Source organism: Lepidochelys kempii, chromosome 6 (assembly GCF_965140265.1).
Source record: "Lepidochelys kempii isolate rLepKem1 chromosome 6, rLepKem1.hap2, whole genome shotgun sequence".
Taxonomy (NCBI): Eukaryota; Metazoa; Chordata; order Testudines; family Cheloniidae; genus Lepidochelys; species Lepidochelys kempii.
Window position 1 is genome coordinate 3,985,375 of NC_133261.1, and position 13,255 is coordinate 3,998,629.

At 42.9% G+C, this 13,255-nt stretch overlaps 1 protein-coding gene across 1 annotated transcript; it reads right to left on the bottom strand.

The window, feature by feature from the left end:
- Positions 1-3,814: 3,814 nt before the first annotated feature.
- Positions 3,815-4,765, bottom strand: LOC140912622 (olfactory receptor 4S2-like). Its single transcript, XM_073347301.1, has one exon. The coding sequence runs from the start codon at positions 4,763-4,765 to the stop codon at positions 3,815-3,817; it is 951 nt and encodes a 316-aa protein (XP_073203402.1).
- Positions 4,766-13,255: the final 8,490 nt, after the last annotated feature.

Consider the following 13,255-nt stretch of genomic DNA (forward strand, 5'->3'; position numbering starts at 1 on the left):
TGAGTTAAATGTTCATACCAAGGCCCTTCTGAGCTCAGAATGGACCAATGGCTGTTTCTGTCCTTGCTGGCAGACCTTGATCTAAGCGAGTAGCTTCCTTCCCTATCTCTCTGTCCAGTTCTCTCTCTTCTTCGGGCAGTCGTTGATCTCCTTGGGAGGAAGTTTAAGGAGAAATAATTAAAGTAAGTTATGTGAAAACCACAGAATCATAGAATCATAGAATATCAGATTGGAAGGGACCTCAGGAGGTCATCTAGTCCAGCCCCCTGCTCAAATCAGGACTAATCCCCAACTAAATCATCCCAGCCTGGGCTTTGTCAAGCCTGACCTTAAAAACCTCTAAGGAAGGAGATTCCCCCAGCTCTCTAGGTAACGCATTCCAGTGCTTCACCACCCTCCTAGTGAAAAAGTTGTTCCTAATATCCAACCTAAACCTCCCCCACTGCAACTTGAGACCATTACTCCTTGTTGTGTCATCTGCTACCACTGAGAACAGTCTAGAGCCACCCTCTTTGAAACCCCCTTTCAGATAGTTGAAAGCAGCTATCAAATCCCTCCTCATTCTTACTAAACAATCCCAGTTCCCTCAGCCTCTTCTCATAAGTCATATGTTCCGGTCCCCTAATCATTTTTGATGCCCTCCACTGGACACTTTCCAATTTTTCCACATCCTTCTCATAATGTGGGGCCCAAAACTGGATATGGTACTCCAGATGAGGCCTCACCAATGTCGAATAGAGGGAATGATCATGTCCCTCGATCTGCTGGCAATGCCCATACTTATGCAGCCCAAAATGCCATTAACCTTCTTGCCAACAAGGGCACACTGTTGACTCATATCCAGCTTCTCATCCACTGTAATCCTTAGGTCCTTTTCTGCAGAAAATTCATGCACCTGGGGTCCAAACTCTGATTCCAGCAGCATTTGCAAAGCAATTCAATTTTATATAGCATCAGCCGAGTTCTAGGTGGCAAACATTTGAGGTTTATTTCGCTAAAAACTCAACTTATATTTGCTGCTGTGACTTATTAAAAAGTTGCATGACACCGGGACCCCCTTAAAACCAACTTTTAATTATACTCAAGGGAACCCACTCTAAGAATTGTTTACAGATTTCGTGGAGAGTCTGTGATCATAGTTACAAGCAGTGAGAACAGGAAACAAAATCATTTGTTTCTGGAACTAATGTCCTGTCACTTTAAAAGTTAATAGGACCAAATCCAGAGCTGGTATAAGTTGGCATGGCTGTCTAGACTCCAAACACCAGCTGGGGATCTGGATCACTGATTAACTTCAACAGAGATATGCTGTTTTATACCTGCTGGGGACTTGCCCAGTGCTTGATTCCTCTGGACAGCACTACAGGTGTTCGCCAAGGTAACGGCTCACTAAGCACTATGGTCACAATAACTAGGAGTTCAAAATACACAAACACTTGATGTCACTGGGTTATTAGTATTTTGAACCCAAATCTGCAGCCAGCACTCAAGGGTTTAGGCTTTTTACAGGCTCTGACTGATACTCAAGACAGTAATTCTCCAGAACATTGTCCAGGAGCTGGTGAGCAAAGCAAGCCAAGAGAAGTGAGAGAGAGCAGACTCTCATGCCCAGCCACGTGTCAGGGAGTAAGGAAGACCCCATTTCACCCACCCGTCCCTCTCCCATTTACCAACCATCCAGAGAGATGGGGAGAGGAAGGGGATTCAGCCATGACTTCCAAGAGGTAGTTAGGGAAAGAGGATAGTGAGGAATGATGAAGGAAATGGGGGAACAGTAGCTGCAACCTCTCGGCTACCTCCACAGCAATCGCTCCCCCCGCACCCGCCGCCCACCCCCCACCCATACACACCCATGAAATTCTGTGTATAGTTTCTCCCAAGTTACAGATTGGGCCTGGTGTGCTCCCTACTAGTTCCCCTGAAGACTGTATTTTATCTCAACTTCCTCAAGAGCTATGTAAAGATTCATCTCCAAAGGGGACTTTAATAAATAGCTGAGAAGGTGATATTACCACCTGTCCCATATATTCCATTCAATTTCCTGAGGTTGTCTGGTTTCTGCTTGCCCTGGCTCCTGGGGGTGAGGTCCAGTTAAATAGCCTCAAGTTTGTTTGGGGTATTGAAAACCAGTATCATGGTGTGATGACATGTTATCTTTATGTTGAGTCAACAAGTCTTTTACCAAGCTGTTCTTAGGACACAATGACATCACATGCTGATGTGACCTCACAATGCACTATCAGGGCTTCTGGGACATGACTCTTTTCTACTGTGGGGCAAATTCCAAGAGGCGGGAACCACAGGTGGAGGAGGTGATAAGCTAGGAGGCCCTTTCCCACCCATCTCAAACCATCCCAAGTCTACATTAACCAAATACCATTGCCTTCTACCAATTGTTTCGCTGGGTGAATGAAATAACCTAGTCATCACAATACAGCTCCTTGCTCCTTGGCCTATTCGTGTTAGCCTTGTCCATGAGAGACAAGCACAAGGGTGAAAAAGTTCAGGGTTGCTCCTTCTCCGGAGATTGTTAGCCATGGTATCCAAGTGGGGTAGCTCTCTTGGGTGGCCTTGATGGGTCATAGTTTAAAAAGATGATCTTTCTGCCCGGGTATGAGATGGGAGCATAGAGAGGGACCATATACATTTGTTTTAGAGGAGTCTCGTATTCTCACAACTGGAGATATGCTCTGCCTTGTGTGTTCTGAATTTCTGGTGGTCACACTCCGAGAGTTTGCAGGAATCTGTTGATTGTGAGGAGAAATATTCATGTCTCAAATGGAATGTTGCTTCCTTAGGAGGGTAAGTAGTGTCATTGTAATTAGTGGAGACAAATCTCAACAGAACGAGCATCTCATCACCAGGATTGTTGTTCTTTTTGTTGGATCGTGGTGTTCAAATGAGGGTGGAGTTGTTCATTATGGGTCACGCGTCAGATTTCAAATGTCTTAACCATTGCCACTCACAAACATTCTCTTTTCAGATAGGTCGAAAGAACCCCATTCCATGACTCTCTCCAAAATAGCTCTAATTCCAGAGAGACCCATATTGCACAACCATCTGTGGGCAGCTTAAATAAAATGTACGGCACTGACATGACATAAATGGCATTGTACTTAAATGCAAAGCTAGATGGTTTGGAATGCTGCATGCTACTCCTAAGATGCAATAAGCCTTGTTTCTCCCTCGCTCATAATGCTAATTGTTTGCAAAGGAACATAGCAAAACAAGGACAGATGAAAGCTCAAAGGGATTCACACAGTTTTATACTATTTTATAGATATACATTTTCATTTAACAGATCCTCAGAGTTTGCACAGTATTACAGCATTGCCTAGTGGCCTGAACTGAAACTGGGACTCCATGTGCTTGGTGCTGTACAAACATAAGTAAGAGACAGTCCCTGCCCTGAAGAGGCTACAGTCTCAAATGGCAAAAACATGGGAGGGAAGCACAGGTTCAAAGAAAGTAAGTGACTCACCCAAATTCATAATGTAACAGAACCGAGACCCGTGATTTCAGAGCCGCAGTCCAGGGCTATCACTGGGTCATACTGCTCCAGTGCTCCTGGGACTATGATAACGATAATCAATAATCTAACTGACAGGAGGTATAAAATTGAACAAAGAACTGGAAAAGCTTCCACTTTTCACTGAGCCTTAAATGTTGCAAGTGTTCACATTGAACTAGAATAGCAATAGGAGGATTCAGAGAAAATCACTGGGAATTTTCACAGAAAAAACGAAAACCCCCGATATTAAACTCTCTTTTCTCTAAAATTCCTGCTGAACAGCATTACTATGCAGAACTCCCATCATTCTACACATCGCATTTTCCCTTTCACCCCTAATGTCACTTTTCTGCTCCCTAATTTTCTCATGGCTTTTTTCACCTCCTTATTGCGTAGGGTGTAGATCAAGGGATTCAGAAAGGGGATGACAATGGTGTAGAACACCGCGACCATCTTATCCACCGAGAAGGTGGTGGAAGGTCTTAAATACATGAAGATACATGGCCCAAAAAATATAATCACTACAGCAATATGGGAGGCACAAGTGGAAATAGCTTTGCGACGACCTTCAGTGGAGCGAGTTCTCAAGGAGACTAAGATGATGACATAGGACACAACCAGCACAACAAAAGAGGTCAGGGAAATCAACCCCGTATTGGCAAGGGTCATGATGCCAACAAGATAAGTGTCAGTGCAGGCCAGTTTCAGCAAAGGGTGCACATCACAGAAATAGTGGTCAATCTCATTGGGCCCACAGAAGGGTAACTGGATGGTCAGGACAGTCTGAACCATGGAATGCACAAAGCCGCCCACCCATGAAGCCATCATAAGGGAGCCACAAACACATCCAGTCATGATGGTTGTGTAATGGAGGGGTTTGCAGATCGCAATGTAACGATCATACGCCATCACTGTGAGGACGAAGATTTCAGTGCACCCAAAGAAATGGGCCACAAACAGCTGGGCTATGCAGCCATCAAAGGAGATGGTTTTCCTCTCCACAAAGAAGTCTGCAATCAGTTTTGGGGCTGTGACAGAGGAAAGGCACATGTCTACAAAGGACAGATAGCTGAGGAAGAAATACATGGGAGACTTCAGATACTGGCTGCTCTTTACAGTGACAATGATGAGAAGATTTCCCAGCAAAGTAGCGATATAGAGGAGTAAAAAGAATATAAAACACACTGGCCATAACTTCTCATTGTGGCAAAGTCCCAAAAGGATGAATTCAGTCACATTGTGTGTGGGCTCCATGTACTCAGTTTAAATGATGGGTATATGGAATACCGCTAATCCACCTGCCATGACACAAGACAAAGATAGGAAGAATCAACACATATTGACCAGTGATGAGGTGAATATCAAGATGCATTGACTGAAGTGGTAGACTTTGTCCAAAAACAAAAATGAACAATATGTAACACAAGGAACTAGAGGAAATTGGCTTGAGTTCCATATTGCCATGAACAGTATATACTCAAAATAATTAGAGTGGAAAATCTGAAGATGATTCATTCTAGTCTTCCCCTACAATGAATCTTCAAAGGCTTTAATTGTAAGTGAAAAACTGAACCTTAACTATGCTTTGCAATCAGCTCTTCCATGATACAAATTCTATTTTATTCTTATTGCATTGTTAAACACCTTCAGAAGTCCCATTTTTCAACCAAGGACATCTCTTACCTTTGAATGTGAGCACATAAATGCTCACAAAAGTATTGATTTCTACATGCAAACATGAAACTGAGTTACCAAGTTAAGTAACCAAGGATTGAAAACTGGTCTCTGATTATTTTCATCACAAAATTATTTCACAAAATTTACATTTAGTTGAAAAGGCATTTTCATTGAAAAAAAATGATTTCAGTGAAGAATTTTGACCAGCTTTACACAAACCCCAATTGAAACAAGGATTGAAACAATAATTTATCAGCAGGACTCACGGATACACTTTAGATTATTTATGCTGTTCCAAAAATGCAAAGCAGCCACAAACACTGTTCGATTGACCAGTTAACTCTGTCGCCAGAGGGGTGGAAAGCAGCTGAAGCCGATGAGCGAACTTGACCCTTTGTGGGTTATCATTTGATTTGAGGCGACTGAATTAAATTTTCTGTGTTCAAAAGAAAGTATTTATGAGTGATCATAAGCAGGAATGCATTAAATATCGTTTGGGGGTGGTCATTGCTTACAGACTAGCATCTAATAAACCTATTTTATACATTTCAAAACTAAAATTAAAATAACAAATAAAAATAATATGAAGATTTTTCAAGAGAGAAGCTTGTAATGAAGATTTTAGACACAGTCATCGTACTTTAGGTGAATTAGTTGAAGACTGATTGATGGAGTGGGGAATTAGATTGGAATGAATCCTAATAAGGTAGTTTTGTTTTTCTTTTACATTGGTAGAGCTAAGCAGGGAAAGAAGAGCATAAAATACTCACCCTTGCTGGAAAACTCACATGGGTTGTATTTGCGTATCTTAAAAAGGATGGTGATGGGCTTTATTTCCTCTGCTTCTAACCTGCTCCTATAGCAAAGGTGTTCGGGTCTGAACAACAGTAAGCAGTTGATGAGGGTGATCAGATACTCCCTGCTATATAGATTTTTTGCTTTGTACATTTCATCCTCACACCCATCTTTACAAGCCCTGTCTTAGGATGTCCTTCGCTGTCTGTCAATTCTGCAAAGACCAAATTAGTGAACTAGAGAAGTGGTTTACTCAAGGCAGCCCTCAGGAATCTTTTCACATCAACCACTTCCCCAACTCGCAAAGCCTCAGATCTAAGAGCGTCTCCATCCCTCGCTCCGCAAAATCTAAGACCCAACAAGATCTTTGGGAAAACTTGTCTCTCTCTCTGCTGTGAAGTCACAGCAGAAATATTTAAAATCAATATGTAGTGGCAGTGCGTCATTGCCTGGTTAATGAGCTCCCTGAGGCACTTCAAGGCTTCTCCACTGGAAATAGTTGTTGAAGAAGCACTCCCCTATATAGCTTTAAACATGTATTTGAAGGAAACTTTCAATGTTCTGCTGAGAGTTAGTCCCTTTCATAGTCTTCAAACCCCATTTTTCAATAGGACGCCCTCCCCCACCCCGCCTCTTCACACTTTCACCAAGGGATGGCCTTAGAGATCCTGCTATTGTCCGGTTCCTTCTACTCACGCCCAACTACATAACAAGAGGGCACAGGAAATCCTGTGTCAAGTTTCTCATTTCACTCCTATGCTTAGAAAGGGGACCTTGAGAACTTGGGCAAAAGGCGACAAGCTCTGTGGACCTGCTGTGTGTGAACAGCCATTGGATCAGGCCTTAACCAAAGAGAGCTCATGCCCAGCATAATCAATGGAAAATCACCGGGTTGACTTCAGTGGCATTTGCATCACCCCTTAATCACTGATCTACAGGATCGAACAACGTTTGGATTTCTCTTCTACGTGATAATGTGACTCAACTGTGACAGGACCAGGGCTTGTGGTGTCAGTTCTCAAAGACACCCTGGCTGCACAGGATGATGGGAGTTCTGAGGAAATGCCTGGTGATGTGGCCACTGCTGCTTACATTCCAGGATGGTATCTTGTATTCCACCCTATGCTTAGTCTGGGATGCCACCGCTGTGGAAAGTTTGGGAAGTCTAGCAGCATCACTGGTGCTGGGACCTCCCACCCCATATAGGCACTTGATACCATTCACAGTGAAAGTGTAACCCACTCGTGAATGTGCGTATCCGACCTTCCTACATGCCTGTCAAGGTTCCTTCCCCACTCTGAGCTCCAGGGTACAGATGTGGGGACCTGCATGAAAGACCCCCTAAGCTTATTCTTACCAGCTTAGGTTAAAAACTTCCCCAAGGTACAAACTTTGCCTTGTCCTTGAACAGTACGCTGCCACCACCAAGCATGTTAAACAAAGAACAGGGAAAGAGACCACTTGGAGATGTCTTCCCCCAAAATATCCCGCCCCCCAAGCACTACACCCCCTTTTCTGGGGAAGGCTTGATAATAATCCTCATGAATTTGTACAGGTGAACACAGACCCAAACCCTTGGATCTTAAGAACAATGAAAAATCAATCAGGTTCTTAACAAAAGAATTTTAATTAAAGAAAAGGTAAAAGAATTACCTCTGCAAAATCAGGATGGTAAATACCTTACAGGGTAATCAGATGCAAAACATAGAGAACCCCTCTAGGCAAAACCTGAAGTTACAAAAAGACACAAAAACAGGAATATACATTCCCTCCAGTACAGCTTATTTTACCAGCCATTAAACAAAAGGAAATCTATTCCATTTTCAGCTAGAATACTTACTAGCTTAACAGGAGTTGGAAGGCTGCATTCCTGATCTGTTCCTGTCAAAAGCAAAACACAGACAGCCAGAATCCTTTGTTCCCCCCACTCCAGATTTGAAAGTATCTTGTCCCCCATTGGTTATTTTGGGTCAGGTGCCAGCAAAGGCTACCTAAGCTTCTTAACCCTTTACAGGTGAAAGGATTTTGCTTCTGGCCAGGAGGGATTTTATAGCACTGTGTATAGAAAGGTGGTTACCCTTCCCTTTATATTTATGACAGTGCCAAAGTGCTGAAGCTGTTGCCCTTTAATTTAAGCTGTACCAACTCCTGCCTTTACTTCCAGAGATCCCCAGTTATATCCATGGTGTGCTGGCTGTCACAGATGGAGGCTGCTACAAAAAACAATAGTGGGACCATGTAGTCAAGGATATCAAATATGTTTGTACTTCATATGCTTTTGCAAAATCTGTACATGGGAGTGGAGAGGGGAGAGAACATGGCTTGATGCCCTCTCTTCTACTTATGCAGCCATAGACAAACTGGCCCATCGGAAGAGAAGAGTTCATTATTCCCTGTGGCAACAAGATGTTGTGTCATGAAACCACAATTGCAATGATATGGCCAAATTGAGCAGATAGAGCAGCCATTTGAGACAAACAAACTATGCCATTGACATAGTATTCATTGGGAATTTATCCCCTTTTTTGCTAAGTGAATCATTCATAAAAGCAATACTGATTTTTTGTGACCATACTCGTAACTCTTAAGTGTACATGACAATGTTCAGATGGGTAAATTTCACTTCTGAGTTGTTCACAAACTGTTCGCTTGGACTCTTCTCTCTTTGTATTGAATTTGGCAGGTTGGTGGCCTGCCAATCCCTTCCTAACTCTAAGTGGGGATCCCAGCTGGCTTCAGTAAACTCCCGCTGTCCCAGTCATGAATGGAAACAATGGAGGGGCTGCAGAAGCCTCTTGATGCCCCTTTTAGGTCAGAGGACAGAGGAGCTAAGCAAGGAAATTATCCATGTACTTGTTTGGAGACACTGTCCGTCGGCCGTGGTGCTTTGTCAGGTCAGCTGGGGCCTGACTGACTCACCCTGCCGAGCTGCTGTTTGTGACTTCCAGGGTGTCTGCCCTATAGCACAGGGAGGCCAATTCCTCAAAATGGGTCCACTAAATGACCTGCCTCAGCAGAGCAAAGCACAGCACAGAGCCCTCTGTTATCCTTGCCTGGTGGCTCTGCTGGCCCTCCTTCTCTTGCTGACCATCCAGGAAAGCTGTGCCTTGGTTTTCCCCCCTCTGAAAAGCAGTTGTGAATCGCTTTCACTCTCCAACTCACCCATTGCTGACTCAGTTTCCCCCCTTGCTCTCCCTGCTCCTGCCCTCTAGGTAGCCCTACCTCCTGGCACTGTATCCCCAGGGTGGAGGGGTGCTGCCTGCTCCCAGCCTGGTCTTAGGACAGCCGCAGAGGCTGAAGAAACACTGGGGACTGAGGCATTGTTATGGCAGGAGCATGCCTAGCTTCAAAATTTCCTTTGGGCAGCCATGCATTAGCTCCTATGCTATATCCCCACAGGATTTGCCCAGTACTGTCAGGGATGAGGCTGGTGAAGGGGCCTGAGGTACGATACCCGATGACCCATGCCTTGGTGGTGGTCTGTGTTTGCAAGCACTGTGCAACCAGAGAGTGGCCGCACCAAATGGAAGAGACAAGCACAGAATCCGTATGTCCAAGATGGTGGAGAGGGTGAAGGAATCTCCTGCCTCTCCCGCTGAATAGACAGAAGGCTCAGAGTGTCCCTTTGTGGCACCCCAAAGCGAATAACCCACCCAAACCCTTATTTCTGACAACTTAGCATGAGCTAAAAGCCAACAAGCTGTAAAGTTACAGCAAAAATATTGAGAGTGAATGAAAGCTTATGCTCTAATACATTTGTTAGTCTCTAAGGTGCCACAAGTATTCATTTTCTTCATGTAGTGGTAGCATGTCATTGCCTGGGATAATGAGTTTCCAGAGGCATTTCAGGGTGTCTCCATTGGAAGCAATCAGTGAAGAGGCAGCTAAGCCATATTGCTTTGGACACATCTTTCAGGCAATCTTTTGGTGCGTTTTGACAGTTAAGCCCAGATTTTTAGACATTTCTCTGCTTGGTGTTACAACGGCTAAGGGACTTAGCTACACTGCCTTTTCCAAACTGACAGGTACTAAGCAGCCTGAGTTACACTGAAACTTAGATTGCTAAATTCCATTTTCAAAAGTGATTTGGACACTTAGAAGCCTTAGTCACTCACGCCTTATAGTACGGAATGGAGCAACACCTAAATATCTTTTAAAATCTGGTCTTTAGTCTCTTTCGGTGTTCTGTAAAAGTGGCAAAGAGTCCTGTGGCACCTTATAGACTAATGGACGTATTGGAGCATAAGCTTCCATGGGTGAATACCGACTTTCTCGGATGCATATAGTGGAAATTCCAAGAGGCAGGTATAAATATGCAAGCAAGAATCAGGCTAGGGATAACGAGGTTAGTTCAGCCAGGGAGGTTTGAGGCCTTTCTATGTCATACGGGGTTCATATCTAGTTCATTCTATTGACACCTTCCTATATAACAAGACATTGCAGGAACTCCTGTATCCAAATCTTCAGTTGTCTCCGAATGTTCAGGAAGGGGGATCTTGAGAAGTGTAGCAATGGAGAGTTAGCCCTCTAGGAAATGGTGGCTGTGAACAGCCATCACTCCTAACGAGAGCTGTGTAAGTAGATTTTTCAGTTCATTGGAAATTCCAGAGATAAATGGTGGGGGAGAGGAACTGTTTGGGGTTGAACCAAAACCAAAATTTTGGTAAATTGAAAAGTTTAAAAAAAACTTTCATTTTGGGTCAAATGAAACATTTTGTTTGACCTATAAAGAAACATGTTGATTTAGTTTTGAGCAATTCTTAATGTTTTATTTTTTTAAATAAAATTAAAGGAAAATCAAAACAATTTTTTTTTCTGAAATTTTTAAAAGTTTCCTTCCCCCCCGACCAAAACAATTCAGTGAAATCAACACTAAGTATATCAGTTTACCTGAATCTGCATTTTTTTGCTGGGAAAAAAGTTTCAGTGGGAAAATGTCACCTTGTTCTAGTCCTAAACAATCACGGAAATAAGAGATTTAACAATATTCCGATTTCTGTTCTACTTGCTCATGCAGTAAAGTTACAGGCCTCAATCATAACAATGCAAGGGAAGGGGCGATTCAGCGAGCTTTACAGCAGACACATTATAGCAAAACCAGCCAGTGAGGGCTCTGGGGAAGTGCATGGCCAAATGGGTCCTACTACATTTTGTCACCAGATGCTGCTGACATGCCACTGCAGGCCTGCGCTGGGCCTACAGCTGGAGTGAACAGAGGACCCAGCATGGGTGGGAAGTCTAGCACTACCAGTGGTGCTGTGTTCCTAGGGTGAAAGCCAGTGAAAGGTTCCCACTGATTTCACTGGGACCTGGATCAAAGGCCACGCAGATTTCGCAAGTGGCTGCCCTTTGTTCACCTGTGCAAGATATGTATTGGGAGTGGGGATAACACCCACACTCTCACTTACTGGCCGATGGAACCAGTCCTGCACTGATCCATAGTGAGAGACCTGTGATGTTAGCCTAGCTGTAATGACACAAAACCAAGACTCTGACACTTCTCTCAGAGCGGGCACATGGCAAAACCAAACTATTCCTTTAAAACAGTATTCACCGGGAATTAGACTCCGTTTTTGCTTAACAAATCATTTGTTAAATGAACCTCATTTCCTTTGAATGAATTTGGTATTTCTAAGTATTTGGACAGTAGTTGGGCCTAATGATGTTAATTTATGGTTTGTTCACAAACCGCTCATCTTGACTATTTAGTCTTTGCTATTTGTTCTTTTGTGAGACAAGACACCCAAGCCATATAATATACTTCCTACTCCCCGCTTGAAGGGATGACATTTTTCACCTGGAGAATAATGAAAGGGGGGAAAGTATTCTTTCTGGGACCAATTTTCAGAAAAATTTGCAATAATATCTGTGAAAAGTTTGGGGTTTGCAAACACTTTCATGAACACACCAGTGTTGAAACCACACAAAACAAACAACAGAACTCAATAGATCAGAGTGACCCAAAGTTCCTGCTTTGGTTGTAGATATATTCATCAATCCATTTTTTATTTTGCTTTGTTTTAACTATTAGGCCAGGCATGGGAGCTGGGCTAACGTGAGTGAAGCAAACCAGTGTCTGTAATTCTTTTGTTTCAAGTTTACTTCAGCGTCTGGAGATTCCCCTAATTGTTCTTGTGCATGGCATATTCTCACCTTGTAGCTAAGTAATTAAGTGTGTGTAACAGGAAAATTTAGTTTTCAACTTGCGTCATTACAGAACTTTTTTTTTTTCCAAAGAAGTTTTAATAATGCCCACTGGACCTACGTTAAGTATCTCCGGATGTTACCATGGCATCCCTGTGTTGGTGTTTATCTGGGATAAGAACAAGATTATATATAAAAAAAAAAGTTATCATCAGACCCGAGTCATACTTCAAAAGTTATTAAAAGTTACCAACAATCAAAGGAAATTCTTAAAGGAACCTGCAACCTCCAGGATTTTGAAGCTCTGCTGGATTGTAAAAATAAAAGATGGAGATTCCATCTTTTGCGATGATTTGTTCTGACAATGCTGAAACACAGCTGCACTTGACTAGGAATCAATCATTTGGCCCATTGTTCCATAAGTGCTCTGTCTGGTTTGGTATATTTTAGAAAGGCCAAGGAGTACATAACATGATCATGTGCATCCAAAAGGTTGACAGTGGGGCTGGTCGGAAAATTGTTGTTAAAAGTTTCCTGTCTGACAAAGTCATATCAATTTAAATGATTTTTTTTCATGAGATAATATCTCTTTTAGTGAAAATTCCCATGAGAAGACATCAGAAAAATTAATTTCAGAAAAAAAAATGACAACTTTTTGTTTTGAACTGTTTTCTACTTTATTTTTATTTTTAAGATACTTTTATTATTTTCATCGTAGTGGTGCATAATTGTCAGGGTATGTCATAATGGGACAGCTCATGTCAGATTATGATACTATCATAGTCAACATTTTCATAGAATCATAGAACTGGAAGGGACCTCAAGAAGTCATCAAGTCCAGTCCCCCGCACTCATGACAGGCCCAGCACCATCTAGAACATCCCTGAGAGGTGTTTGTCTAACCTAATCTTAAAAACCTCCAGTGATGGAGATTCCACAACCTCCCTAGGCAATTTATGCCAGTGCTTAACCACCCTGATGGTTGGGAAGTTTTTCCTAATGTTGCCGGCACCCAGTGCTGAGAGGCTAAACAACAGCTGGAGTTGGTTCGCTACCCGGTGTGCTATACCCAATAATCACAATGGGGTGGAGAAGCAGAAAAGTTTATTTGCAGCTGCAAAACGGTAC